We start from the raw sequence: 25,445 nt of genomic DNA on the forward strand, positions 1-25,445 counted from the left end.
TTGTCAGGGGGCATTTGAATAAAAATCTGCAATTAAGAGGTGTAGAAAGGGAGCTCAGTAATTCTGCGCATTAAAAATAATTCTGTTTTCAACCCTTTCTTTAATTTTTATCCACCTATTCCTTTCCCCCAACTCACCTTAATTGTGGCTGAGATAATGGTATTGCTTAATTTCAGCTGTTGGAGCCACTGCTGTGTATCCGATTGATCTTGTAAAGACTCGAATGCAGAACCAACGGTCAACTGGCTCGTTTGTGGGGGAGCTCATGTATAAAAACAGCTTTGACTGTTTCAAGAAAGTGCTCCGCTATGAAGGCTTCTTTGGACTGTACAGAGGTTAGTATGGCATGGAGTGGTATGATGCTACATTTGCGTAAGTGCAGTCATAGCCAAGGTTTTGCTTTCCCATCTCAGTGCCTGAAATGAATTAGAGAGGCTGTGTTAAAATGGAAATCCAGCAGATTCTCAATTATCCATGCTAATGGGTGTAGACTGTAGGCATCTAGGGCATGGCTAATCAAAACAGCCCATAGTCTGAAAGCCATTTATATTGCTCTGTTGTGTGTTGTATTTCTTAAAATAATAAATTATTTTTAGATATATTTTGAGGGAGTTTTTGAAAGGCTTGTTTGTGTTCTTGAAGTATTCTACTTACCGTCTACCACGGAAGCGTATCCTAAAACAGGACACAGCTTGCTTGAGATTTGTGAAGCTTCTGGAATGTCCAGTGGTCCCCATTCCATGGTGTCACTTTCCATGGATTTGGTTATTCACGGTCAACCATGTTCTAAAAATATAGACTAGAAAATTCCAGAAGTAAGCAACTCACAAATTGTAAATAGTATACTAGTCTGGGGAACATGATGAACTCACTCATGTTTTTGTACCAAAATGCAGTCATCGATTTGCCCAATGTTATCTTCAAGTCAGTAGCATCTTAAGGCTACGTCACACAGCCATTACCCCTCTTTTTCTCACATCACCAAGGCATTATATCAGCTTGTGTTATCACAGAAAGAGCGAGGATAATACACTAAGGGACTTTGAGAGAGACCACGTTCATATGCTTTATTTACAGTATGTATTTATGGTTGTTTTATTAATGTTATTGTTGTTTATCTCTTGTCATATTTGTAAACTCCACATTACACTAGGTACACACATAAGGAAAGAATGGAACATACAAGGTTTAGAATGTCTAAGGTCAAGCACCCACTAAAAGTCTTGGAATGAGCCCACCAGAGATGGTGCACAGACTACTGCATCAGTGAATACCTATCAGGAAGATAGCCAAATGTTTACTGGAGCCTTGCTTGCCCACCACATCCTGATTTAGTTGCCCCTTTCCTTCGTCCAAATGGATTTGAGTCACACATCACAATAGCCATGGCGTTCTCTCTTTCTACCTGCTTCTTTTGCATGTAAGGTTTATTAAACAATGTTAACAGGAGAAAAGAGTGCATCATTACTAACCAAGGGTCCCACAGACCTTCTGTTCTAGTGGGCTTGGCCTGAGGAGACATGCCCTTACACCCCAGCTTCCTGCCTATGCTTGCCTTTTGCAGAGAGCAGATACGTACGTTTCCATAAGCTACCGTGCAGAATTGTAAGGTAGATCGTGTTGGGACACTTTGCCATTTGTCCAACTGCAGCTCTTCCATCCTCAATCCTATTACTTGGGCTTGGAGAAGCAAGTAGTGCCTTGGACTCTGCTGAGGCATGATGAAAGTGACAGCCGTGAGAGACCTCTAGGCCTCTTCTGCCATCTGCTGACTTTAGTCTCCAAAGTAAGCTGACTTAATGAAAAAAAACCCTGTCACCTTAGAAGCTAGGTGGCTTCCAACTGCTGAGAAGTTCCATTCTGCAGGTGCTATTGTGTAGGTAGATAACCCTCATCAAAGGCCTTTTGATCTTTTCTCTCCCTTCTTTCCCTTGCCCCCTGCCTCCTATTACAATTTGGAAGGTCTTTGACCCCAGATGATTAATGATGACCCCTGTAGGGTCACCACCTTCCATCTGAAATGCTTTTCCTCTTTGGTGACAATAGGCTTTCAAATAAAATGGCTCCCAGGTAGTACAAGGTTAATGTCACAGTTACTGCTTTACAGTAACTCAAGCAAAAATGACCACCTTACCAGCGTCCATTGCTGGTGGTGGTTTTTGCTTTTTGTTTTTAAGGAAAATGTTGAACTTCTAGTGTGCGCAGCTGTCCAAGTCTTGATGTTGCTGAATATTTTTAGGGATATTGAACTTAGTGGTAAGGGTACCTTTCCAATTGTGAGAGCCCTGCCTCACAGTGTTATTCCTTCAGTTTGCCTGTGTTGAGTTCTTAACTTTTAGGCCCCTTTCTCTCCTCTGTGACCACACTTGGCATATCTGATTCTTGGTTGTATCTCGATCTTTCTCTGGGTGACCTCACCTTTTGACCCCATGGACTGAAATGCTGAGTGACTGCCTGTAGGCTGTGAAAAAACAGTTCATCCCTCTTGAGGATCGAGCTGTGGGTGTATAGAGAAGGCACACAGCTTTCGTCCTCCAGACGGAGAACGAGCTGGCTTAGAGAGATGGATGCTCAATCTAGGCACCAAGAGACAGTACCTACTTTTTTCTGGGTTTCTAAATAGCTATTTATCTAACCTGCTTTGTGTGCACGAGCCCTCAGGACAGGAACGGGATCTGTGTGTGAGGATGATAAGTAGAATTCAAATATAAAATTAGCCTTGGGAATCACCCATGTTCTCCTCTTCCTGAGTTTTTTTCTTTGCCAGAGGATATATTTTTAAAACAAAAAACGGACTATAAAACTCTTGTTTAGTTTCCGTCTTTCAGTTGAATCTTGAGCAAAGAGATGATAGGCAGTTAAAATTAAAACCAACAATGCCTGGAAAATGAGGTATTCCTATGCTGGACTGCTGAGGGGCCAGTGCTCTTGAGTGTTTCGTACCCAATTATGTTTGGAAATGTGTATCATTGGGCCAGAGAGAGATCAAATGAGACTGTAGGTAAGCCATGGGAAATAGTCACTATTAAAAGTAAAAATGATAGAGATAAAAAGACAGGTTTTTTTCTGAGACTCAGCCTTTATATTACAATCCTTATATAAAACATCCCCATGTGGCTGTCTGTATGTTTCACTTTAACTGTCTTTTGAAGTTTTATAATTATAGAGGAAAATGGTCAAATTTAAGTTTGGAGAATATAAACTTGCTGCTGTTAATACATAGTTGAAATGTTGGAGTGTATCACTAATTTATAAATGAGCTATGAAACATTAGGCATTTTCTCACATTTTAGAATTTGCATAAGATAGAAATTTTCTCTATCATAACATAAATAGTTGATCATGTTTCCTAAATAGGATGATTTGGGAATTTGGCACAAATGAAGTCTCTCTCCTATTTGAAACTACCTCTGCATATGCATTCACAAACACTGGCCTGGCAAACCACTGAGAAGGAAGGTACTTCTGCATTGAGCGTTTTCATTTCAAGGTTAATAGTTCCCCGCCACACTGCCTTTTTATCTAACAACAGGAGCACTAGAAGCTGTTTCTCCCTGTGGAACCAGAGTGAAGGTTGTCAGCAGAGAATTCTGAGAGTGTTTGCCTTTTTCTTTCCTCTGGCAACTGCCAGCACCTGTAAACAGCCCTGCAGCTTACCGGGTAGTAATCAGAACACAAATCAGGATCCCCACCCCTGGTCGCAGCAATAGAATTCAGTGGAATGTCTTTGAGGATTGGAAAAACTAATAACGCGAGCTGGTGAACACTCACACTCAGTGCCCAGTGCAGGGCTGTTGCTCCATCCCCGGGACCATGGTTTTTACACAACTCTTGCTTCTAGCCCTGTGACTCTAGCTTCAGACTCCTCTGTAATGTAGGTGACTTTCTTTACAAGAAAGTGACTACCAGGTGTTTTTGTAATTTTGAGCATCTAACCCTTAGACTAAGTAGATAATCCAGGATTCCCTGAAGTCACTCGTAAAAATCTTTGTTTCCTCCCAGGTTTCCAGACCCATTTAACTCACTCAAAGGTGTTTGAGACTTTAATGAATTCCCTGACAGTTCTTTTGGTTTGAATGAACTGCTTGAGCAAATCGAGTCAGTCATTGGCCTGCCATAGTCTGAGCTGGTCTAAGAGAAACAATTGCTGGGTAGTCATCCATAATCAAATGTTCTTAACGTTCCAGACATAACTAGTTGCTGCTTTTGAACTTATGGCAGCCCCTCTCCTCTCCAGTTCCAGGTGGTAAGATGAGGAGCCTCCAATATTCGGAGATGGCTTGGGAGGACTTTGGACAGAGAATATACATAAGAGAAATCAGAGTTCATCAGAGACACCTCTTAAAGAATTTCTAGTTTTGTTGGTGGGCGAACCCTAACGTTTGTTTTTGAAATAAAAACATAAGGAAAAAAATTCCAGAAGAGCAAATTAGATCATTTCATGAATCATCCCTTAATTTACATAAGTATTTGTTGACAAATAAATAATAAAATAAAAATCAGTCCCCAGAGAAAGAAAAAAATTATTCAAATTAGCCCATTGAATCAGGCGTGCAAAAATTTAAAACTATGTATTTGAAATTGGTTTTGTGGTTCACAGCATTCATCCTCTATCCTGGCATGTTCTCAAGGTGACATCTAGAGGATGTTGTGGTGATATTTCAGGAAGCCATTGATTAGAGTATATTCTAGAAAAAAATGTTGGTGGACAGCTAGTTTAAATCAAGTCTCTTGTTATGGTTGATGGCAGTATAGTTGAGAGAATCTAAATTCACTGGGCTTCTCGTGAGAGACCTCCTTCATACTTAACTCTTATGGATAAGAATAGACATAAAAATCTTACCTCTGAAATAAAACCAGTGTAATTTCAGTCACTCCTATCAGCATCACTTAGTGACATGTGCACCGTTGAAGATACCACAGTTCCTTCTTCCTCAGATGCCTTGGCTCATGGGTCCACTCTTGCCCAGGAGAATGTCCATGTTGTGCAGAATGGGCTGTTTGGAATCCAGTTTTCATGTCCCCTTTCTTCCACATTTTCATTTATGATGTCCAGTTGTAGAAATCCAAAGACAGACACTTGATTGTAGGAAATCAGGAGTGAGCAGAGATAGGGCACTCTTGGTTGGGGGAGCAAAAGAAACCACTAGCAGCCGTTAAGGGGACACACCTGAGCTGGGGTGGCCAAGAAGTTGGTGAGGGCTTAAGAAGGCCATCCATATAGGACAGGTGATGAGCTTAGTTCCGGAGGGTGACAAGTTTGGGGATTTTGTGTAATCTGGAGGAGACATTGATGACACATTTGTTTCAGACTTCTGGAACAGTGGTATTTGAGCAGCTGCTGTGCTTATTCAGACTGGGCCAGATTAAACTTCCTAGTGAAGATGCTAGATGGCCAGCATTTAGAAAGTTACCACACTCAAATACCAAATGGAAGGAGACTGCATGACGCCTCTTCACAGTCTTTTCTTCTGGGAAACCCCAAAATAGATTTTGTATGTTTTAATACTTAGACTCCCAAAGGCATCCTGAACTATAGTGTGGACTGTGGTCAAAAAGTCTAATGCAGTGTGGAACCCAGTAAACAAGTGTTGAAGCCCCAGTTGCCCCCATCTCTACCCTCCCCTTTCCCACCCCCACCCCTACCCCATAATCTAGCCACCATGGAGTAGCTGCCGTGAGAGCGAACGAGCCTGTGGAGAATTGGACTGTTGTGAGGCTTTGAAACAGGATAGTATGTTTGGGAGGGTGGAGGAGCCTCCTGCCTGGGGCGATATGAGTCAGAAGCTGATAGACTACACAATGAGGAAGAGGAAGGAAAGGATGCTTGAACTGGGGTAGAGAGAAAGGACTGAGAATAAAAGCTGTAAGGCAGGCTGCGTGGAGTGCTGATAGCTCCAGAGCGAGGGTAAATCCGATGTTGAAAGCAGGATGGGGGAACTCTCTGGGGACACGGGGACAAGTGTAGTGGCCTCCACAGTGAGGTCAGGAGGGTAAGACAGCACAAGAGGTTTGCCACTGGGTTCAAAGTGTGCAGGCCGTGGCTTCAGGGAGTAGGGTGTCAGTCGTGTGTATCCATCGTCCCCACCACATTCCAGCCTGCATGCTTTCCACTTCATTGTGTGTAGGCTACACCACCTTTCTCAGGGCTGGCCTTTGTTTGAACTAACATGGCCTTGCTCACTTAGGTTTGGAGTTCCTTCCTTCTTAGAGGCCCTGTTGCCTTTATAGACCTGCTTGGCTTGTGTGGTGGTTAGAACATTTGCATTGGTCACAGCTTCCATGGATGATCCACCTGAGTTCTGATCACTGCCTTCTTCCGGAGAGCCTGGTATTCATGACGAATTAGCAGAATGGGAGGTGTGGTGTCCCCCATATGGTTTTGTTATAGGAAAGGCAACTTCTAGGAGGAAGTTAGAGCTGTATGTTCACTGGAGAGAAAAGCTCAACGTGGAAAGCGTAGAGCCTGGTGTGAGTTGGTACCGGACATAACATGGGTACTGCTGCGGGGGGGGGGGGGGGGCACTGAATAGCTTAGGAGTCTGGTTCCAGTGAAGAAAGAGGAGGGAGATAAAAATGTTTAGGGCCGTTAATGATGGCAGTGATGCTGTAAAGTCTACCTCTGAAGCATTTACTGAGGGTTCGGTACTTCTTCTGAAGATTTGTATTAACCCATTTTATCTTCATAAGTAGCCTAAGAAGATGGGACCATGATTTTCCCATTGGGGAAAGAGTGAAAACTAAGGTACATTCACAGACAACTTCACAGCCAGTAAATAGCAGTTGGAAATTAAGCTTTGCAGTGGGGCCTCAGACCCATGCCCTTATTCCCATAATTCCTCTGCTACCCGGGAGAAATTACACTGGAAACAGTTACTTGCCAGCAGAAGTTGAGACGTGTTTAAATATTTAACTAAAAGATTTTATTTGAACTTAAATAACAATTGGAGATGATGTGCTGTATTTTTGTGCTTGTGGGGGGAGTTGGTAGGGCCCCTAGACTCAGTCCCAATGCCCTGATTAAGGAGGGCTCTTCCATGGATAGGCTTGATGTCGTGGGGATAGCACTGAACTACTCCTTACCACATTACTCAGGCAAGACTACTACTGCTTGATGAGGTGGAAAGGAACTAACAGTTATGAATGTGTAAAAGATGATGAGTGTCTTGGACTTTGTATACATTTGTTTTTTAAATTATCAAAATAAACAGTAGATAGTAAGGAGCATTATTGTTTTAACAGTTGGGAACACAGAGTTTGCGGCCAGATGTAGGAACGATCTCTCAACTAGAAAGAGGTACAAACACAGAATTGCAATCCAGGTCTGTCCACCTCTAATGCCTTGCCTCTCAGCTGCTCCTCACTATGGGGAATAAATAAGCTTTAACTGGGCTTGGGTTGTTAATGAGCTTTTCCCCAGTCCTTGCCAACTCTGAAATTCTAGAATTACATAATATTTATGAAGTATTTATGAGAAGTTCTTTGGTACAGAGCAGTATAGTAGGTCTCTGCTTAAGGACATTGCTCATGGGAACCTCCTCATGGGATGCTGTGTGAAGCTCAGGCTCCGGGTACAGGCTGCGTGCCCACACCAAGCTCAGTTCTCATTGACTGCTCAAAGGGAGAAGAAATGGCGTGATTTATATTTTCAACCCGTGAAATTTGAAGAGAAAATACTGCATTAATTCTGTGCCCTGTAAATCTTTTCTCGCATTAGCAGCCTTCTATTAAAAATGTGCCAAGGAAGAATTGCCATGTGCGCTGATGGAGCTAAACTAAAAAAGAGAAGATTAGAAAAGAAACCACACTAATAAATTTCATCTGGGCCAGTTGGAAAATGGACTGCTGTTTTGACAAGTTAGAAACAACACACACACATCCCATTTCTGTTTGGAATGGTTAAAATGAATTTCTGGGGACCACCAGGAACATCTTATATTAGAAACCTGACTTTTCTGCTGACTTACCCAGATGTCAGACACACATGTTCTTGAGCTCTAAGTGCTATTGTAATGAGGTGCTGTAACTGGAATGGTAAAGGGAGGCTTACTAAGCTGTGTTACCGCCCCCCTCCCCCACGTCTAAGAAGAATTATTGGAATTCCCACCTCCACACTTTTCACTGTTTGGCAGTTTATGATGCCTTCAGGAGATCTTTGCTCAAAGCTGAGTGTCAAGGCCGGTCTATAACCTGGAGTCATAGTAGAGCAAGAACAAGAATGGTTCTTTCCTACTTCCTTGCTGAGTGCCAGCACCTGGCCCAGGTCTTCGGGATGGATGTGTGGTTTGGTTTTATTCTACTCTGGAGGTCTTCATTTAATATGAGGAAACTTGTGGTCTCTGATCATATTCCCTTCTTTTTTTTTTTTTTAAACTACCTCTGGTGCTGCTTTGGGTCATCTGGAGTATAGAACGCACAGTATCCCCCAAGCTAGCAAGGAGGTGGGGCTTTTAGTCGGAGTGCTCGTGAGAGCGACTAAAGGCAAAATCTTGCCGAGATCTACCTGGATGGTCCAGAAAGCATCCAGGCCATCTCTGCAGTCTACAAGCTCTGCCTTATTTGGACTGTTTTCTTTCTCTTTTGCATTCCCATACTTTGTGCCCCACATTCTCCTTACTCCACTAACCCAGGTCCGTTGCTTATTTGTGCTTTCTGCCTCTTTGTGGCCTTAGTGCATGCCTGTCATCCAGCTGGCCCATTTTCCCAGCGCCATCTGACACACCTTTTCATTTTTCTGCCCCTGTTTCAATTGGGATACATTGCATCAAGGAATACTCAGTCATGCTTCTGGAAGAGGGTTTCTTGATGGGCCAGCTCCATTTTACAGAGTTCAGGTTGCTAAGCCACTGGCTGCTTACTTTTTAGTAGTCTGCATATTATCCAGTTAGCAAAAGCATGGGGAATTCAGTAAGATCTGAAAATACAGCCTCATAGAGGAGGCATTGCAAACTCTGAAGGCCTCAGGACCCCTCTCCCCACCGCCACAGATTGTGTGTCTGTCGGGGACCAGCAGCTGCTGAGTGGAAGGTACTTGTTAATCACGTGACAATTGAAAGTTGCCTACTGCTATAAACTCTTGACTAGGAAGAACTTTGGTTTGAAGCCATCTCACCATTTACCACCAAATGCATTACCTAACCTCTGGAAACCTTAGTTTCCTCTCTCTAGGGTGGTTATGAGGATTAAATGGGTTAATAGAGATCTCCAGTGGTACCTGGCACATAGTAAACATTATATGGTGTGTCTTAAATATTCATTAGTGCCAGCATCCTCATTATCGTGTGGTTCCACAGTGAAATCGACTTTCTCACCTAATTTTCTCCACATGAAGCTCTTATGGTCTGTTCAGTTCCCGTTCTCCTCTTTTATGTTTCCACCAGCAAAAGGGAAGCTTCTTTTCTATTGTGAGGATACTGACAGGACAGTAAAAATGAAAGCTAACATTGGGCCTGTTGTTGATGTCTGCCTTAAGGTAGGGTGGGGACTTTGGCAAATTGTTTGCATAGATTCTGTCCAAAGGAAAGAGTGTCACCTGTCTTAAACAGACATTAAAAAGAGGCCCAAGGCTGTCAATCTGTCGTTCTTTCTTGGCAAAGAGCTTGGATGGATTATGTTTAAAAACTTATGCTACTCAATCAAGCACATGTGTGGCTGGCTACAAGCTCTGGCCTCTGCAGAAGGGGCTGTAGGTGGGATTTGTGGATGTGAGCTGAAGTTGTACTTATGGACTAAGGTGAACTCCATGAAGCCCTGGAAGGTGGAATCTGCACAGGCTCCTAGGTCACCCAGCCATGTTTCCAAGGGAAAGTTTGTCTTTGATTTTTTTTTTAAACTTCTTTCTTTCCTTAGAACAACAACTGGAAATAGCATGGGTTTTATTTTATTTTAATTTGGGGGTGTTCAGATATGACAGTTGTGCCAAAAGCCATACCTTCTCAAGCTGGGTATCCTGCTTGCGTTCCACTCATCTGAATGTGGCCCTAACAGAATTCTTCAGTTGCCCCAAACCTCTTCTTTGGGCTTCCTCAGCTCTACCCAGTTGTTCATGCTAAAAACTGTAGCTGCTGCGATGTGTCCCATTGTTCTCTAACCCTACATGCATATATGCATGTGTTTGTGTAGTACATTCTCTAATGAGCACACATGCGTGCACACACACACACACACACCTGTCTCCCTAAAGTGGCTAGTGTTGGTGTTCAAAAATTCAGCTTTGCACCAGGGGTAGTGGTCTTTAATCATAGCAGAGGCAAGAAGATCTCCATGAGTTCAAGGCCAGCCTGGTTTACATAGTGAAACTGTGTCTCCAAAACAGAAACAAACAAACAAATATTTAAGAAAAGATAAGAAAAAGAAAAAAATGTATAGAATAGTATACCACTCTTATGCTTCAAACTCATTACTTGTTTCTCATCTAATGGAACCGGTGAGTCTGAGTCTCCTGGCTTCTGAAGCAGCTGCAGCATCTAGTACTCACCTGTATCTCTTTTCCCTCATCTACTCCGAATGGTCCAGGCCAACGCTCTCCATCATTCTTGAGCACACAGGGCTTACTCTTCCTTGCTTTCATTGCCCCTTCTGTTCCCCACTTAGAAGTTCATTTTCTACAGTTATCAAGTTCCAGAAAGGCCTCCCCTTCATAAGGTCATCCTCTTTATTTGTTGCTGCTCATCACTAAGTCATAATTGTCCCATGACTGAATGACTGCACTGTAGGCCTTTAGGGGGAGCATGAGAGAGGTGTTAGGAGGCGACCAGGGGGAAGGAGCAAGCTCTGAGATAATGAGGTTTCCTGTGTTACTAACACTGTTGACTTACCCAATGTGCAAACGCTCCAGAATGTGTAAGGGAATTTACTCTGGGCTGATGTGGCTATTAGAAGTCGGTTCTTAAATTCCATCACAAGTGTTCTCATTAAAGGTAATAGCGGAAAATTGCAGCAAAGATTGCCCCAGTTTTCAAGTGGTGATCCCCTCTGCAGAGCTGTTGATTTGTGTAGTTAATGCTAATTTATCTAATACACTTCTGCTTCTTGTTGATTTTTAGGTTTGCTGCCACAGTTACTGGGTGTCGCCCCGGAGAAGGCCATAAAACTTACAGTAAGTCTTTGAACTGGGGCTTCTTATTAAAGAGACACAGACTCAATTTGATGGTCAGAGCAGTCGGCTTTTCATCATCCTTGCTGTGGCAGTGAAGTTCCTACAAGACCTGCTGCATTAGGCACTTGACACATGTCATCTTTCCCTTTCGGCTTAAAGTGTGATTTTCGGAACACAGCACGTGATGCCAGTAGGGATCAAGTAGCCTACCTCTGAGTCAGAGAACCAGAATGCTGAGTCAGCATGTCAAGCCCCACCGCCCCCATACTTATGGGATGCATGGTTAGGTGTGTTTTAGGAGCATTCTCCGACAGATTCTGAGAGCTCATTGTTGAAGTCTGTCCCAGCTCACCTGCAGGTGGTTGGTACTCACTTTCAGTGTTTGCGGAAGGGGTAGGTACTACGTATACATTCCTGAGGCCTCGGAGTCCTAGAAAATTAAACTCTTAACTTTAGGCTGGGCTGGGAGCCTTGGTCCCTGTAATAGTCCTTGGGTCATTTTATGACATCATTCTGAGATAGCTAGCCTCTGGCCCTGTCTGCCCAAACCATATAATTGTTGTTTCTTAAAATTGCGTATACGGCCTATCCAGAAATTATACTCACTTTTTAATGAGTCTGTGTGAACGAGTAACAAGTGTGTGCAGTTAACATTGGAAGCCAGAAGGGGGCGCTGGGCTCACTCCTGAGCTGGAGTTGCAGACAGAAGTTTCTTTACCGTGTGGTGCTGCGGATTGAACTTGGGGCCTGGACAAGAGCAAAAGTCACTGTTAGCTGCTGAACCATCGCTCCAGCCCCCGAGGCATTTTTAGAAACTGAGACCATACTAAGCTAAAAATAAATAAATAAATAAATAAATAAATAAATAAATAAGCCTAAACAGCCCACATTGATTTCAAGGAGGAGTACTATTTTAAATTAAGTCTTTTTAAAAGACTTAATTTGACATTCAATTATAACTTAGAAGACAAGTTTTAAATTATAAAATGAATGTTTTTATCTATACTATCGATTTCTCTCCCTTTTCATGCTACTATAATTGTAGGACCTTTTAATTTTTTTTGCTCTTACATGGGAAGTGGGGGGGGCAGACAGTGAATGGAGAGAGACATAGGAGAGAGAGAAGGGGAGGAGAGGAAAGCACGTGTGACTAGGAAGATTGAGTCAGGGGAGGAATAGAAGGCAGAGAGAGAGAGAGAGAGAGAGAGGACGAACATAAAAGAGGGAGCCATTATTGGATTGAAGAGAAAACTGAACCTAAAGAAAGGTCTAGAGACCTACAAGACTGCCACCAACTAACAATTTGAGCAACCGTGGAAAGGCTACCATAAATGCCCTTCCTGGATAGTGAGATCAACAACTACCTTATCCACCATCATGGAGCCCTGTTGGAAACAGAAGCAAACACCCACAACTAAGTCGAGTCGAACTAAAATCCAGATGCAGAGGGAGAGGACAAGACCAGGTTGCAGAAACACATAGAGACAGCTGACCTGAACAAGGAGGAGCTAACGGGCCCCCAGACTGATAGCTGGGAATCCAGCATGGGACTGACTCAGATCCCCTGAACATAGGTCTCAGCTATAAGGACTGAGCAGTCTAAGGGACTTCAGACAGTGGAACCAGGATGTATTCCTGGTGCACAAAGGGACCTTACGGACACATCCCCCATGGAGGGATACTGCCTTAATCTAGAGACAGGAGAGAAGTCCTAGTCCCTATTTGAAATGACTTGACAGCTTTACGTGACCCCACCTGGATAGCATAGCTCTACATGTGGAATTGGATTGGGAGGATGAGAGGGGAGGTTGGTCCGGGTGCATGTGAGGGGGGGAGAGAGGGTAAGAGGGAGGGAGGGAGAGGGAACTGGGATCGACATGCAAAATAATAATAATAATAATAATAATAATAATAATAATAAAACAAAAAAAAGCAAATGAGCAATAAAAAAGAAAAAAATTTTGGTTCTTTTGGCTACTTTTCTTTGAATTTTTCTACCTGTAATGTCTGCTATGCACGCACACACACACACACACACACACACACACACACACACACACACACACACGACCTGTATGCTATGAATCGTCTTTTTAAAACCATTTTAAAATCCATTAATTCATGCAATCAACTGTGGGAAAAAATAGTGTAAATTGACAGATGTATATGTTTAATGTTGTTCTTATGTTTTTCATCAACTCCTATAAATATTTCTCTTCAAGGTGAATGATTTTGTGAGAGATAAATTTATGCACAAAGATGGCTCGGTCCCACTTTCGGCAGAGATTTTGGCTGGTGGCTGTGTAAGTATCCTTTCTACATTTCTACACTGGAAAAGAAAAGCCATTCATTCTTCATACATGTATCTCTGCCGTGTACAGCACAAGTGTACTAAGGTTTCTGTTTGGCCACAGATCCTGTCCAAGGCCAGAGTTTCCTAGACAGGCTGCGGTTCCTGATGGGAAGGGTAAACTGCTGGTCTCTCTGCCTGTTCTTCATGCCTGCTGACATATCTCACTGCTTTGGGTGGGTTCTGCAGCCGTCTGGTCTCATTTGCCTCGGGAATGTTTGGCGTTTGAAAGATCTTTGCCAGCCCTTTCTGAAGTTTTCTCCCAGTATCTTGTTTACTGTGGCATCCATTGCTGGGTCAAGCACTAAAGCTTGCAGCTTGAAGTCAGCTGTTCCAGCTCTCTGCTTTTGCTTCGTCTTGCAAGTGGCAGCAAACCTTCCTGCCACCAATGCTTCTGGAAATCCCCTGGGGAAGCAGATGGCTGAGGGTGTTCTGCCTTGTCAGAAATGTGTGGACTGATTGCGTTGGGATATGGCTGAGCAACCCGCAGCTTGTTCTAAAGCTCAGCAGAACATTGTCTGGCTGTGTCCCATGGACCAGTTTGTCCATGTGAATGCAAATACTTCAAGTAAATTAACTCTTGAGCAAAGGCTGGAGCCATTTAAAGATAAGGGTCACTACATAAACACACTTTGATCACCCAAGCTACCCAATATTGGTATATTCCCCCCTCTGATCTCACATAACTTTTTATACAAGAAAAGATGAGGTCACTTTTTTTCCACCTTGAAAATCATTGAGTTTAGGTGCAGATACCTGATGGTATGAAATGCTTGTGTGGAAGAGGCTCACTGCCTGTCTCAGACTGAATGTAGCAACTGCCAGGAGGTCATGCTCCTGGTAACTTTTATAAGAGGATGGAATTTGGCTGCAGCCTGACTCTTTGATCACTGACCTGTGAGAAGTGGCCAGGTAGGTCCCTCATTCTGTATATTTAGGAGCATGTAGGATGGAAAAGGGAACCTTTAATGTCCCCAATGCAAAGGATACTCGGTAATAAGAAGAGACTTGAGGAGTTCAGAAGTGCTCCCCCTAAATGCACTTCATCTCAAGCAATCCCGCCTTTGCCATTCCAGCAACGAAGCTCACTCATTTTTAATTAATTAATTAATTAATGTGTGTATGTGTGCGCGCACGTTTACACACATGCATACACATGCATGTGCACACACAGGCAGGCACACATGCATGTGTGTGTTTGTGAAAGCATATCAAATGTGTGCTCCTTAACAAGAGAGCTGGGTCTTGTGGAGCTGGTGTTACAAACAGTTGTGAGCTGCTTGAGGTGTTTGCTGGGAACTGAGCTGGGCCCTCTGGAAGAGCTATATGTGTCGAGTCATCCCTCAAGCCTGTTTTCTGATGTTTAGGTATGTGCTTCCACAGGCTGGATCTAGCCCAGTCCTTCAGGATGTTGCAGGGAGCCTAAGATAGGCTGAGTTGTAAAGAACCTTGAGACAGCAAGGTATTTTGATCAGGTAAAGGTGGAGGTTCCATTTTGTATTAAGTTACATTTTTAAGCTTCATAGACACATGATGTTAGAACTGTGTAAGAATTTAAAACGTAAAATTCATTTTATGATTCTAGTCAGGCAGCCATCATGGCACGGAGCCTGGAGATGTATTTTTTTTTTTTTTTCCTCAATATAAGCATTTTGCCTGCACATGCATTGGGGTGCCTAGGAGATTGGCCGTGGCATGCATTGTCAAGGTGCCCTCTGTAGGTGGTCTTGTTTTCAAGTATGGTGGCCTATTTCAAACACAGGGCCCAGATTGGCATCAGAAGTGGTGCCTAGCTATTGTAAAGAGACACAGCCTGAGCTAAACACAGGCTTAAAATTGGAGCCACTCAGCTTTACAGCTACTTAAAATATCTGTGAAATGAGGGTTGCCACCCTTTACCTCAAAGGCGGGCCTCTGAAGTACAAGTCTCTGGTTTTGTGCCCCTCCCCACATTAGCCACTGTGTTAGAAGAGTTTAAGTTCAGTTAGGCAGCCTTGGAGGGAGCAAAGAACCTAGGAGAGAGAATGGATGGTTTTGGCGGTGGGTACGTGCGTGCATGTGTGTGTGTTCCTGTGTGCATGAGAGAGAGAGAGAGAGAGAGAGAGAGCGCAAGCGAGAGAGCAGGTATGTGTGTGAAGTCACAGTAGCATCTCTCCTTCTAGGCTATTTCTTTCAGCGCCTGTGTATACCATAGAAAGACATGAGTTCTACGGCTTGCTCTGTGTAATTGAGAATACAAAGGATTCTGTGACCTCCCATCACATGAGCAGTTCCTGGCTTTAGCTCAGCCAAGCATGGCTGGGCTTTGACTTTTAAGTCCCTGGGAGCTCACCTTGCTTCCTTATTGCTGAGCATCGGCACACATGGCTGACTTTTCACTCACAGCAACCAAAGCTGTTCATTTCTTTGAACAAAGCCCTCTCTGTTTTACAATGTTGTTGACAACAACGGGAAAATATGCAGAAATCATTGGCTTGTAACCTACACCTTCACAGTGCTTGGCCAATCTCACTTATGTGCTCATTTTAGAAGAATGGCAGTGGCAGTATGTTTGGAGGGAAACAGTCGTTGGCACTTCAGCACAATAAGGCTTATCCTATCTCTTGTTTCCTTGTTAGTTTCATAAAATAGGTTTTTTTTTTTTTTGTGAAGAAACTAAAAATACTAAAATAAAGTTGACTTTTAAAAACAGCTCATATTTCTTACTGAGATTAGTTTTAGTTTAGAACCCTGGCTTGAGTTTTCTGCTCCTTCCTTCATTCCTTTCTTCCTTTTTTAAATAGAGCCATACTGCCTGGTAGTGGCTAGATGCTAAGACTGGGGTTTTTAATCCCCTAATCCTGAAAGAAATCTTTATGGTGGTGTTTTTTCTCTGAATGGCTCTTCTGCTGTTTAAATTTATTCATTGATGGAAGAATTCTGAAAAGTAACTTGGACCCTCAGGCTTCCCTGTCCCAAAACATATGTGCACCCTTTCTTTCCATCCTTCTGCTTTTTTGGCCAGAGCTCCTTCTTTAGCATAGTGTGGCTGAGTACCCAGTAGTGACAGGTTATCAGTGAATTTGGCCAAGGAGAGCAAACGTGACCACAGCTCAAGTAGGTTGCCAGTGGCCCCCAGCAAGAGAGCCACGGCAAGCCTAGAGCTGCTAGGGTTAAAACGGTGGTGAGCGGTATGGGCCGTCTGGGACCTTTAGTTTTGATCCTTTGATCTTATAAAATACCTATCAGGTAAGGAAAAACAAATGGTGTTCTATTGGTCTTTAAGAAAGAAAAGTTACCTGGCATGAAAGTCTAATATTCACCAGAAAACTTGTATCAACAGTTCCTATCTTACAGCGCTTCTACTTAGTTAAAATTTATTTCTATGACACCAGAAAATAAGTTTCTGTAATGGTGTTTGGAAAGGCTGTGGCTGTGATCATGGTGATACAGCCCCAGTATTTTCCTGATGTGGTGCGCTGCTCATGTGCGAACACGCACGTAAATGCAACTGATATTCGTGCATTCGTATCCATTCATGGGAAAGGTCATTGGTAAGACCACACTGCTGGTTCTGGAAGTGTCTGGTAAATATATTACTGCCAGGGCTGGAGAGATGACTTGGTGGGTAAAACACTTGCCACACAAGCATGAGGGCCCAAGCCCCCATCCCCAACACCCACGTAAAAGCCAAGTGGCAGTTTGCCTGTGATCTCAGCTTATTGGAAGCAGAGATAGGAATTTTGCAAAGGAAGCAGGCTAGCCAAAGTGAGTCAAAGACTCTGCCTGCTACAAGACTAAGAAAGACACTGGGCTTCAATGTCAGACCTCCATATGCTTGTGCGTGCGTGTGTGCATGTCCATGCACACACCTATGTGGAGATAAGAGGACAAAGTGCAAGAGTTAGCTCTCTTTCCACTATATGGCTTCCAGTGATTAAAGGTAGGCCAGCAAGCTTGGCATCTGGTTAGTTAGTGCCTTAACCCCTTAACCATTTCAGTGATCCCCTAGAACCTTTTTTAATTTTATTTTATGTTATGTTATGGGTATTTTGCCTGGGTCTGTGCACCAACTGTGTGCCTGGTGCTTGAGGCAGCCAGAAGAAAGTGTTGAATCCCCTGGGAGTAGCCACCATGTGGGACTCAAACTTGGGTCCATGGGATGAGTAGCTGGTGTTCTTAACTGCCTAACTATCTCTCTGGGCCCCAGGGCCCCAGGTGCTATTTTTCACGCAAACTTTTGTTATTAGTCACTTTTACATCACATTTAGTTGAAGTTAATGTTTATTTTGAAAAAACTGCGGGAGACACAAAGGTCTGTATGCCTCTTGGTTATCTTAAAATGGCAAGCCAGAAAGTGTAGCTGGAGGCCCTTCTATATGTAGCTACCCTGGTGGCCTTCCCTTCTTCCTCCCTTGGGATCACCTCTCGCTTGAGTTAGGCAGCTTTTCACTGTCTTCTAATCTGTGCTATATCTGAGTGTATCCCTAATCTATGGAAACCTTTGCTTTTCAATGCTCCACTCAAGCCTGGTGCTATGGGAGCACCCAGGCTTCCCAGATCGGAGCCTTTGCTGTTCCCTCAGTGCCACTCTTAACCCTTTGCTTGTCATCAAAGAGAAGTGAGTGGAGCCATTCCTTTTACATGCTGTAATGCTGCCTATCTTGCCCGCATCTGGTAAAGATGTTCCTGTTAACGGCGCTGTTACATAGACATTCATGTAGTTTAGGACAGAGTGTCATTTAACCCACAGCGGGTCTCTAACGGAGACTGCAGTACTTTCTTCAGAGACTTAAAATACTAGCTTTTACCCAATGCTGAGTAAACTCAAAGTTTCAGTGCGTCCCACCTCAATTATCCCCACCTTTGCCTCGTTGTAGGTCCTTCTCTCTTCCTGTCTCTTCTCCCCTCCTTCTCCCTGGCATTGCTCTTCTCACTTTCAAGTGTTCTATATGGTGTTTGTATTTCTCATGATGTCTATATATATATTCTTTGTCCCTCTTCACTCGACATACGGGAGGAAATGTTTTATTCATTAACATATCCCAATGACCTCAGATAATACATGGTGACTTGCCAGCAGACTCATTAAATATTCTCGAAGTGAAAGAGCTTTGAAGTCAAAACAGCTCTTAAGCATGATTTTCATTGCTAGACCGGACGGTTTAGGCCTGTAATTGCAGCTCCTCGGTTGAGGAATGAGGATTAAACGCTGAGTTAAGTTTACTTGGGCTACAGAGTGAGTTCAAGGCCAGGATGGCTAACTTGGTGAGACTTTGTCACAAGGTGAAAAGTAAAAGAGCACTGGGGATATCCCCCAGTGGGAGAGGACTCAGAGTTCAGTCATGGTCCCGGCTCAGTTCTCGGTACCAAAAATAAAATGTGAAATGCAAATTTCAATGAGAGCTTTGGTGGTGGGGGCCTGTGTATCTTTCCATTTATCTTGGTCTCACTCCTTCCTGTCCATAAATTCATTACCTTTGTCCTCAAGACATGCTGCTAGGTTTCAAGGTGAGTAGAAAGTACATGGTTGGGCCATCGTTTTGCACATTAACAGTGTTCTTTTCAAAGCTTTTCAAATCTGATTTATAAGAATTATCAGAAATAACAAAAAATAAATAAAAAAGGCTTCCTTCTCTTTTGAACTCCTAGCATATATATTTTAGATTTGTGAAGGTGAATGTTTCCCTTGGGCTTTAGGTATAGAAACAAATGTAGCCACACTTGGTTTCCTCAGGGGACAGGGATGTACCTGTTGGTGTCTGGCTATGGCTGACTCCGAGGCCCTGTACCACCTTGAGAGGGCTTCAAATTCCTGGTTCTTTCTGCAATACTGTCTGTATGAGGTTTTCTAACAGTGGCAATGTACCCACTGATGGTTTATTGCTGGCTCACATCTCCCAGGTTTCAGTCCAGGGTATGACAAAGCAGAGACTTGGTGTCAAGGTGTGGAAGTCATAGGGTGCTGCTCACTTCATGGTAGACAGCAAGCAAAACGCTAGGGACAGACTCTACCTTCAAAAGCACAGCCTCAGTAACCATCTTCCCAACTAGACTCAACCTGTTGATTTTTACTGCCTCCCAGTAGTAACACTATCAAATTAAGAATCTGTCATTGGATTAGTATGGTCTGGACACTTCCCAGAAGTCCACTGTTGGCAACCACACTTTGAAAACATAAGTCTTCGGGGAACATTTCAGACTCAAACCATACAGCTGTGTATCAAACCCAGCTTTTCACACATGCTAGTCAAGTGCCCTTTCACCAAACTGTACCCTCACAATGCTACTCAAATGCTCTACCGTCAAGCTGGACCCTCACACATGCTAGCCAAGTGCCCTATCACCAAGCGGGACCCTGAGCCAGGATCTTTGTAAGTCGGCTTGCCATTGATAAAACTCAAGTTGGCTATTCTTGCAATGTATCTTTTATTTCATCCTTGCCTACACTGCATGCAAGTCCTGGTCCAGGTTTGACTTCTGAGTTTTTGCTGAGGACTTAGTGGTTTCTCTAAATCCTTCTGTATTGATTGGCCTCAGCTGGGAGATTCTCATTTAGGATCTCCATACTGTTAAAGTGAAGGGCTGCTGGGGATGAATCTTCTAAGACCTTTTGTGAAGTGCACACCAAGGCAATGAACTCTCATGGTTGGCAGTATTTTTCGCTGCCAGCTGTTAATGGCTGGGGCTGTTGTCCAGGACATCTACTGTTTGCTTCTCTATGTAGCTTGAGCATTGCAAATCATGACAATTTGATTCTCAAAGAGCGCTTAAAAATCTTTAGCAGCTTGGGGCGGTGGTGGCTCATATCTTTAATCCCAGCACTCAGGAGGCAGAGGCAGGCAGATCTCTGAGTTCAAGGCCACCGTCGTTTACAAAATGAGTTCCAGAACAGCCAGGGCTGTTACAAAGAGAAACCCTGTCCAGAAAAATAAAACAAAAAATTGTCAGCAGAAACTCAACATGTCTTTTGGACTGTTCTTCCACTACTGTCTTTGGGTCACACAAGTTTTGTTAGGGTAGCTCAGGTTCAGAAAGAGGACAGTTGTCTTTCTACAATACAGCAGTGAATCATAAGACACTGATGGATTTGGGGAGCACTGTCGGGGAGCATACTTTTGCCCTCTATGTAAGATGGCTTCAGAGCAGGTCCAATGTTTTCTTCTTGTCTTTTGCTGATTCTCTAGTCCACTAATCCACTTCAGATTGCTACTCTTGACCGGGGAGCTAAACTAAAATATCAATAACCAATAAGTGTTTACCTCAAGGGTATCATGAACTAACATGCAGAATTCTTGAAATCTGAGCAGTTCTAGAAACCGAGTGCTTCCTACATTTTCTCCACATGGCCGGTTGCTCCCTCTCACAGGGACTTTCCATCTCTCCACACCTCTTTTCAGTTTGCTGTCAGTTTCTCCTCCTTCTGGTGTTTGCTGCCTCAAGAGTTCACTTCATGCTCTCCTTAGCCACCTGGCCTCTCTGGTTGACCTTTCAACCTCTTCAGCTTCCCATCCTAGACCCAGGTAATTAACTCAAGTTGCTCAGTTGTGCTCTACTCAGTTACTCATTGAGAGAAGAAATTTGGTGGGGAGATTTCATTTATTTATACATCACAGTTCTGGCTTGTGGCCCCACCCAAATGTCGTGAGGGACTTCACTTAGCAGCAGACGCATCTTTCCCACCATCCAAGGGCACCATCGAGCCTTCTTGCACTGTTTTGATTTTACTTCTGAATTCTGTAAGGAAGCCCTGAGTAATGGCATGGTTACCCTAACCCAAAGGCAGCCTTATCATGGAACTTGAAATCTCTTGAGATTTCAAACCCAGTCATTTCCACTCAGGGAGAAAAGTTCCTCAAGTAATGAACAGGTGGCCATGAGGCAGTCAAGGCTGGAGAGGAGATTGAAGTGATTGAAGTCCTATTTTCAGGATCTTTCTTTAATGGAGGTTTGTTGTAGAAATGTGACCTCACAGTGTTTTTTGTATTTGTTGGTTTTTGTTTTGTTTTGTTTTTAAACTTTAGAGTTTTAATTTCACTGTACAAGTCTACACATGTCCTACTTATAAGTACTAGATGATGGGAGCTAACTCATTAAACTGAGTTTCTGTGATGCTGCTCTGCTGTAACAGATCAGGTAATAGAGGGTTGCTATTGGTATTAGTTTTATTGAATTTTTGGGGGGGTTGCTTATATCAGTATAGTTTATTGTAATTTGATGAGAATTTAATGATTGGTTTCATCATTTTAAATTTTTGTTATTGTTTTCATTTGAAATATTCCAGGGGAAATTTTTTTACATAGCCTAAAAACTGTATCAGGTGACTAAATATTTAGCTAGAAAGAGTCGGTGAGGATAGTTATATATTCCAGGTGGAATGGTTTATTAACTTACAGATGGATGACCCATGGGGCACAGTGCTAACTCCAGAAAGAATGGATAAAGGAACTGATGGGCGTCAGGGAACAGCTGTAGCCATGCCCACATATTGCCTTATCAAGGACATTTATTTCATAAAGAAATATTCCATGAGCACTCAGTAACTGAACCAGCCTTTGAAAAGTACCTATTTATTTTACTTGACTTCATTTCCAAAAATAACAAACAACCCTCGAATACATTCAGAACCCCAAGAACAGGATGAAGATAATGACTGGTGACAATTTAGTATAGTTTATTTATGATGTCTAATGTTTTAAGTAGAGAAGAGTTTTACTGAATAGTTAACTTGTAAAATTGTCATGTCAAAGCCATGAAAGAATCATAAAAGAGAGGATTAAAAAAGGAGCTGATGAACAGCCAAAAAAAAAAAAAAAAATAATGCTAACCATAGCAATATCCAAATTTGGAGAAATTTGAGAAGCTTAGGGAGCCTCTCCATTGAAGTCACTGTAGGAGGTTTCATGGGGACGGGACTAGAACCTTGATGTGGAACAGAGTTCCACCGACTATACACCTCCACATGCCTCGTTAAGAACTTTCTGTAGAGAGATGACTGAAGGCAAAAGTAAGAACAATACCTGATGGTGCTGATGACTCTGGGATGCTCTGGGCTCAGTAATTATTTCTTCTTCCAGTTCATACAATGGAATTTTAATATGCTGGCATTAGAAGCAGCAAGCCCCACTCTGAGATGTGGGTTAAATTGTGAGCACACAGTTTTTTTCCTTGCTTTGACATTCAAGGACATAGCAGAAAAATGGTACATGTGAACTAGGAAGGTAGCCTGTGCTGCGCTGGCACCCAGCCATGGGCATCTAACCTCTAGGTTAGGACCCTGAGAAAGCAATTAGTGTTGTTTGCATGTGACTGTCTGGCTTGCTTTCTGTTGCTGTGATAAAGGCCGTGACCAAAATCAAGTTGAAGACGAAAGGGTTTGTTTCAGCTTACATTTTATTGTCCATCATGAAGAGAAGTCAGAACAAGAACTCAAGGCAGGAACTGAAGCAAAAATCATGGAGGATTGTTCAGCTAGTTTTCCTACACAACACAGGACCCTCTGTCCAGGGGTGGGGACAAAGAATTAAGGCACTGTCTTCCCAGATGACTCTAGTTGTGCCGAGTTGACAAAATTTGACTGCATGGGGTCCTACTCTATGATATTTTGGCATAGCAGCCTGAACACATTAAGACATTGCTGTGCATGGATCACAGCTGCCTTTGGATGCGAGGAAACAGTCTTTGTCTAGAAAGGTCTAGCTTTCATGTCAGACACTCAGCCAGCCAGATATCTTGTTGCTGATTTTTTTTTTTTCCTTTCCTCTCTTCAGCAGTAACAGTGTGATTCAGGATTCAGGACACTTTAAACATTGGAGCTATCATCTGGTTTCTAATAAGTGGGGGGGGGGCGGGCTTATGATACAAAAGTTTGAAGAGATTTGACCAAAGGTTTCCTAGAGTTATTAAGATACTAGACACCAACACCCAGCTAAGCATTATCTGATTCTGGTGGTAGTAGTCACAGTAGGCAGACCCCGAATGTCAACACGTTTAACAGGTCCCTAACTTAATTGCTTTTTAATGTCAAATAGATTCCACTTTTCTGGTCAGACTTCTAAGATCCTATTAAAACCCCATGAAGCTGAAAATATGAAATTTGATGTTTATAAAGTGTGTAAACATAATAGTCTTGTTTCTGCCTTGTGATGTGGTTAAAACATTAATTATAGAACATTCCAGTTTGCTATCTCAGGAACAAATAATAAAATGGTAAGAAGAATCTGCTCTTTCCTTCTTTTCAGAGTTGTGAAATTCATATATCCAATCAAAAGGAGAAGAACCTCATATTGTTTGGTGGTTAAGCATGTACAGAGCCATAGTTTCAGTGTTGAGTAGACTGAGTCTGCCAGAGAAAAGTCCCACAGGTCAGGTGGCCTAAGCAGCAGTTACTCATTTTCTCCAGAGTTCAGCATTGCTAGAAGGTCAAGGCTAAGGTCTTGCCAGATGTGGTTTCTAAGAATGACCACATTCTCTCTGTATCTTCACAGTGTCACTCTTAGTGTGCTGTGTGTGTCCTAACCTCTTAGGACATTAGTCACAAAGTAGGGCCAACCCTATGGCTTCATTGTATTTGAATTTCATCTTTAAAAAAGACTTAGCTCAAAAAGTAGCCGCATTCTGAGGTACATAGAGGTAGAGATTTATGTACAAATTTTGAATTGTATGATTCAGGTTATAATGGCTAGGATTCTAGGCATGTCCAACACACATGTTGCTGAAGTAGCTATGAATTCAGCCCAATACAAAATGGTCACCTTACTTAAAAGTGTAATGAAACTTGTGATTCTTCTTTTTTAAAAACCAGATTGTGTAGTTCTTAAGGCTGAACATAACATCATGTCCCAATGTCAAAAGATATGCAGTGGTAATTATTTTTCAACTTGGAATAAGGATTTCCCAATTGTGGGACAGTGAGGATACTTCTTGTAAGGGACCTCACCTAGCATGGAATGAATGACCTTGAATGACCACTTGCAACTGGTCACATTTGCCAGCTTGTCTGGGTGGCTGCTGAATGTCTGTCTTCTGTACCTGCTTTTGAGCGATGCACATTAATTTCATACAGCTATTGTTACTTAATAAATATGTTTTCTATCTGTGATCTCTATAAAGAATAAAAACACTTGGCCTGCATTTGAATTATTTTGATGCTTCTATTAACATCAAGTCAGGATGAGTAACTGGAAAAATACATTGAACATAAGAATTCTTAAGAAACCTATTTTCCTACTTACTCAAACCTCAAATGCTGTCACAATTGTATATGTTCATATTAATGTGACACATCATTAAGCATTTACTAGTATAGAACTTATTTGTATGAACAATTTTGTTTGCATCTAAATAAGCAAAATAATGTATTTGGTTTGAAAAAAGTCATCCAATAACTTTATATTAATCTATTTTTGACACACGTAAGCACATATTTTAGAATGTCAATGTGCAATTAGATATTCTTAGCACATGTCATTTGTGAAAAGCACTTTAAATCTAAGTACATTCAATTGAGCATAATTAAAATATCAAGATACATATTATTCATATACATTTTGCCACTTAATTTTTTAAGTAGCTATAAGTATCTACCTTGTGAATTCAAATTAAATGAAGGTGATTAAATTATGGATATATTTAATGCTTTTAGTTTAAAACATAGCAGAAATTATATTGTGATATACATATATACATATATGTATATATATATTTATTGCCTTTTTTTTTTTTTTTTTTTTTTTTTTTTTTGGTCTTTGTAGACAGGGTTCTCTGTAGGACTGGAGACTGTCCTGGAACTCTCGTTGAAGACCAGGCTGGCCTCGAACTCACAGATCCACTTGCCTCTGCCTCCTGAGTGCTGGGATTAAAGGCATACACCACTACCACCCAGCCTGGCTTCAATTGTTTTTAAAGAAAGGCTGTTAGTGTTCTTAAGATTGTTAGCTGGAGACTTCTTTTTTTTTTTTTTTTTTTTTTTTTTTAAACCTTTATAACTTAGTGAGGACTGTTTGCAGAGAGGCTTCT

The 25,445-nt window shown here is 42.4% G+C and overlaps 1 protein-coding gene across 1 annotated transcript in view; it reads left to right on the forward strand.

Annotated features, from left to right (window-relative positions):
* Positions 1-25,445, forward strand: part of Slc25a13 (solute carrier family 25 member 13) — a 176,690-nt gene that overhangs the window by 108,864 nt on the left and 42,381 nt on the right. Inside the window, exons 11-13 of the mRNA XM_051177139.1 lie at positions 177-335; positions 11,046-11,098; positions 13,321-13,401. Of these exons, the coding sequence (XP_051033096.1) occupies positions 177-335; positions 11,046-11,098; positions 13,321-13,401 (293 nt within the window). The remainder of the gene's footprint in view (positions 1-176; positions 336-11,045; positions 11,099-13,320; positions 13,402-25,445) is intronic.

The sequence above is a fragment of the Phodopus roborovskii genome, unplaced genomic scaffold, assembly GCF_943737965.1.
Source record: "Phodopus roborovskii unplaced genomic scaffold, PHOROB, whole genome shotgun sequence".
NCBI lineage: Eukaryota > Metazoa > Chordata > Mammalia > Rodentia > Cricetidae > Phodopus > Phodopus roborovskii.